At 40.9% G+C, this 5,315-nt stretch overlaps 1 protein-coding gene across 4 annotated transcripts in view; it reads left to right on the plus strand.

Moving 5' to 3' along the window:
• PLXND1 (plexin D1) overlaps positions 1-4,846 on the plus strand; it is a 183,428-nt gene extending 178,582 nt beyond the window's left edge. For all 4 annotated transcript variants that reach the window (XM_044451307.1, XM_044451304.1, XM_044451305.1 and 1 more), the window contains 3 exons: positions 232-372; positions 851-925; positions 2,344-4,846. In XM_044451307.1, coding sequence (XP_044307242.1) covers positions 232-372; positions 851-925; positions 2,344-2,460 — 333 coding nt within the window. In that variant the 3' untranslated portion in view covers positions 2,461-4,846. The remainder of the gene's footprint in view (positions 1-231; positions 373-850; positions 926-2,343) is intronic.
• Positions 4,847-5,315: the final 469 nt, after the last annotated feature.

Below are 5,315 nucleotides of genomic sequence, written 5' to 3' on the forward strand. Positions count from 1 at the left end.
TGCTGAGATTCTGTAACTGGCCCAAAGTTACCCAGTGAGCTCCATGGCCGAGCGGCGAATTAAAACCCAGTTTTATGCTCTGAACCACTGTGCCACACTGGTTTTCAGTGCTTAAAGTGCTTGATTAAACACGATTGCATATCATGTTCTTAATTTGGTAGCATTATTGTCTTCTGAAAAGCAGGTAGCTAACGAACTAAAATATGCATTTTTCTGGATTTTTCTGCCTAGGATTCACCTACTAATAAACTATTATACGCCAAGGAGATTCCTGAGTATAGAAAAATAGTACAGAGGTATTACAAACAGATCCATGACATGCCACCTCTCAGCGAACAAGAAATGAATGCGCATCTAGCAGAGGAGTCCAGGGTAAGAGACTGGCTCTTGACAGTATGTTTGACTGTGCCAGAATGGCAATCGCTTATGAGATCAGCAGCCCAACAGCATCCCATCATTCAGGAACAAGGACTTTGTCATGTCCAAAGAGATAAGACTGGTTTCAAATCTACATAAAGGTCTTTTTAAGTTCTGCAGCCGAACAATACTCTTGTGACATAATTTAAAGTAACATGAAGACACGAATGAGCCAAAGCAGGCATAAATTAATTAAATTATGTTTACACTATACTATAGTTTCATTTCTTTTCCACAGTACTTAAGCTATGTATGTCACATATTAATTAATTAACTTCGAAGAAATCCAGAGTTCAAATATGCTGATGCTAGCTTAGCGTGTAATCAAATCCAAGGACCATTTTAGTGCAATTGATTTCCGTCAAATAGAATGGATATTGCTTGGTGTATGCTGATTAATCTTCTTCCCCTGTTCATTTTATCCCTTATAAAGAAATATCGGAACGAGTTTAACACCAATGTTGCCATGACTGAAATTTACAAATATGCCAAGAGATACCGCAGCCAGGTAAGTAGCCTAATAGGCAGAGCTCCTTCTCACTTTCATTCCTGATTCATAGGATCTTTGGTCAACTGTTAATGAGGTTGAGTTTACGTGTTTCTACATAGCCCAGTGCGCTAAGCCTGCCCCACAAGTCCAGATCTTGATTTTTCTGTATATGCATTTTATAGAAAATTTGCAAGCTTTTGAGATTCCCAGACCTCTTCCTCAGGCAAGAGGATACAGAAAGTAGGTCGTGGGGTAGGGGAGGCTACCTTGTTGTTGATGTCATGGTGATTACATGATTGCAATCTTGAAATCAACCTGGAAATGATGGATCTTCAGACTTACAAATAAGGCTGTAGCAGGTGCTGTGATAGTTTCGGGTTTCTGCTGGGCCTGCCCTTAAGAAGAATAGGGAATGAGCGTGATGGTTTTTTATGTAGTGAAAACACAGTGATGGTTAAGCTGTGTGTTTAAGGTGGTTTTCTCATAATTTTAGCGCATCCGTATCTATGTACAGCTGCTGTTGCTATGTTATCCAAAGAATGTCCTTACACCAAAATTTAGAACATGGTTTTGCAACATATTATTTGCCACTTCTGTGGTCTTCACATGCTGCCCATCCTTCACCGGGCCGACGAGTTGCTATGTTATGAGCAGCGCAGTCGTACGCGTGTGGATAATTCAAACACTGCGGCCTGGATTAAACATTAATGATACTGATGCAGAAAATGCAAAGTTTATCAAACCAGGAGCAGACTTTGTGCCTGTGTGCTTCTTCCTCCCCTTCCAGCTGTTTTAAATTAAACCATTGTTTCCCATTAGATCCAGACTGAGAAAATGTAGTTTCATCTCGAACTACAAGAAAGGGTTCTAACCATTTTTGGCTCTACTTAGAGTGTACACTTGGAAATAAATGGGACAAGTTAGGATGAGGTCCCGTTCATTTCAGTGAGTCTGCTTTAAAGATTAACACTGGGTAGAGCCCATTGACTTCCCACCCAGGAACAAACCGTATTTTGCGATCCAGTTCGCAGCATGCCGTTCACATAGTGTGGAGATATTTAATCCTGAGAAGCTAAACCTAAGCTGAAAGCTGCAGTACTGTCACACAGTACCCTTCCCTGCAGCTCACAAGGAGCTAAGACAGTGTATCATCATTCACTGCTTTACTTCCTTAATACTCTGAGGATTACTACAAAATGGGGAAGACGGAAAAGCTGAAAGAGGTGAGTGATGTAAGATTTTGAATAGTATGGAATAACAAAACAAATTAAAAATGCTTCATTCCTGTTAGACTTTTCTGAAGAAAAGGCCTATCAAAATCAGTAGAGCTTACCTCTGAATAGACATGCATAAGACCACGCTATCAGAATGCAGGAATCTCAACTGAGCTGTAGGCTCTAATCCAGTAATTTATTTTTAAATTTCTTGTTCCTCAGATTGTGAATGCATTGGAGTCCAATCCTACAACAAGGCGCACGCAACTGCAGCACAAATTTGAGCAAGTGATTGCTCTTATGGAAGACAATATTTATGAGTGCTGCAGTGAAGCATAGGTGGCAACATGGACTGTTTCTTCCATGTCTAGAAGTGACCTTCTCTACAGTGCACTGTCTTTTGGGGAACATCCTTTCAAAGTCTGTGTGTGTCAGTATGTAGCCCGTTGTATGTATAAGGTGACTAAGAAACCAGCCTGGTGGTTAGTCTGGCCAATCTCTTTAAACCATCTGGTGAAGTGAAGGTTGTCCACCAAACAGCTTGAATTTCCTTATGATCTGCACTGCATGGCACCCATAATTTATTTGATCCCTCAGACAGAGGCACAATACTTGCACCGCCCACTGAAGTAGTCTCTTCTGAAGAGATCCTTCACTTATTCAAAGTGGCCGTCTTTCCCTTCATTCATTTTCCCAGAGAGTTTTGAGAAGCAGAGATCAGGATATGGAAAGAATGTCGAGATGGTTAAGAGAAAAGCAGAGACACCTCAGGGAGCAATGACTGAAGGTTTCCAAAGGCTCTTGGAGCAAAAGTGGAATTCCCTCAAACAGTGCCCCTCTTCCTTCTGTGTACTTTAAATATCAGGGAACCCATTTACTGTACACAGTCTGCTGCATTAGATGTATTTGTGCCTTTCATTTTTGTACTGTACATGTAAACATAGCCACACCTTCATCCAAGGTTGGAAAGACTCACAGACTAGACAATGCAGTTGCTTCCTTAGTAGTCATGACATGTGAAAGCACTTTACCCCACAACGGAAATGGCTGTTGCCTTGCTGGAGGAATCATTATTGTGTAGCAGACAATGTCAGAAAAGAACAAATCAGTGCAGCTGTTCCTACTTCCCAAAGCTTCCCAGATGTTTGTGCCGACTGAACTGCAGTCGACAGATTCCCCTCTAAATGCCCATCTGGCTCAAGAAACAATTATCCCGAGGAGAAGGAAAAATATGCGCTGCAAGGGTCAAAGGGATGCACTTCCTTCCCTTTGTTCGGGCCCCCAGTACTTTAGAGGGAATGCACAGAGCTGAACTCTTGGTTCTGCATGACTTCAAAGTGAACACAGTTGGCTTGACACAAGACCACTGGTAGTTTCACTGAAATAAAAGATTATCTCTACCGCTCCAACTTCTTTCATAAAATAACATCACTTTGTGCAGGATTCTGTATTTGCAGCACCATGAAAGTATCATTTTCCATAAATACAATGCCCTTTAACTGTTCCCAATATGCCTTTACACTGACTACGGTGGGAAGCATTATTCTCTCTCTGCTGTGAGAAAGAACCACACCAGTCTTAGCTCTCTGTCAGAATTCCCCTTTAGTATCTTAGGTAGCTGCCTCAATGGCTGTTGCAAGCAAGAAAACCTGAACTTACCAGCTAATGCTGGTGGTAATGCCAAGTTCAAAAACTGCCAAATAATGCTTTAAAAATACTACACTACCTCATGAAAGACAAGGTCTAAAGGGGAGTTGCCACCATTTATAATGCTAAGATTTGATCACTTGGGTTGGAATTAAGAGGAGTTTTTTTTTTCTTTCAATCAAAATCTTGTTGTTTTAGGTAGTTATCCTTTGTCAAGTATATATTTCAGAAATGTCCAGTGCAGAATATTATTTGGGGAACTGATGTGTCAGAATGAATTTTATATATCAGTATATTAAAAGTACAGATTTTATCCAGTACATAAAGAGGACTATAAGGCATAACAAAAGAACTGCAAAAGAGTACACCCACTGAGGAGAGCTACATGTTTGCTGAGAAAGTGGCTGCAAAAGAGAAAATTTAAGAATGTAGCTGGGCTACATTTAACTTTGAAAGAGATTTTTTTTCAAAATTCTTATTTTTTTGAACTGTGAAGAGCTGCCAGTTATACACACACTCACAGAAGGCTGACTCAGGAATGTGAAAAGAAAGGCGCCTGGACCACCAGTTGGGAGGAGGAGGGAACTGAAGGAAAACAGAGACAGGATTGGCGAATTTGCTAACCCAGACTATGCAGACAGCTGTAATTTGGGGAAGCATCAGCACAGTTTCAGCACCTAATTGAGAGTACAGAAAGTCACTGTCTGGAGAGGCCTCTAGGCCAGAGGGACTGATCTTTTGTCTCCCTCACAGATTGCTATTTCCTGAGTGTGTGCGGGTGCATGTGTGTGTTCGTGTGTTTCAAGCAATGTGCTTGGCACATGTATATTATGGCGTATGCTTTATTATTTAATTGTTTGTCCAAATATTTGCTACAACCATTGAAAAGAAGTAAGTTGTCTACAACCAGAAACTGAGGGTTGGTGCTGTCTCACAGAACCCAGCTCCACTGTAATATATTTTTAACTTTGTCAAGTTACTTGTAAGTGTGTGTGTTTTTCCCTTCCTTGCTGTTTAATGGAAGTGGCGGAATCTTTGGGCAGGAAAATATGTTTGTAATAAAACAAGTTGATCAAAATTGTGTGGGGGTGTTTCTTTGGAAGATGAACAAAAGTAAATTAGTGCACATTGTCCAGCTGTAAATGCTATTAAAATCACCTAGCTCAGCAGCAAGCAGACTTTATGCCTGTGCAATCTACTTTTTTTATTAGAATCCTAAATCCACCAACCAGACCCAAGTGCAAAAGATATACAATTAGAATTAAAGAATTCTGAGCCCACATGTTCAGTTTGAATACCAGAACTGAGTCAAGTTCACAATCGTTCCACACAAAACTCCACTCCTGATTGCCCATCCCCAACAAGTTTTCTTCTTTTCAGAAGTATCCTGGGATGGTGGGTGCAACATTGACGTTGCTGTTGTTAAGCAAACCCAATCTATCCCGACCCAGTGATTCCCACCCATTCTGGGTGGCCCTTTTGGGAGCAAGAAAGGGTGATAGGAGCAAGCAAGGCTGTATTGGGTAAGTCATGTCTAAACTTAATAC

Source organism: Varanus komodoensis, unplaced genomic scaffold (genome assembly GCF_004798865.1).
Source record: "Varanus komodoensis strain SLA01 unplaced genomic scaffold, ASM479886v1 scaffold6_2, whole genome shotgun sequence".
Classification (NCBI taxonomy): Eukaryota; Metazoa; Chordata; class Lepidosauria; order Squamata; family Varanidae; genus Varanus; species Varanus komodoensis.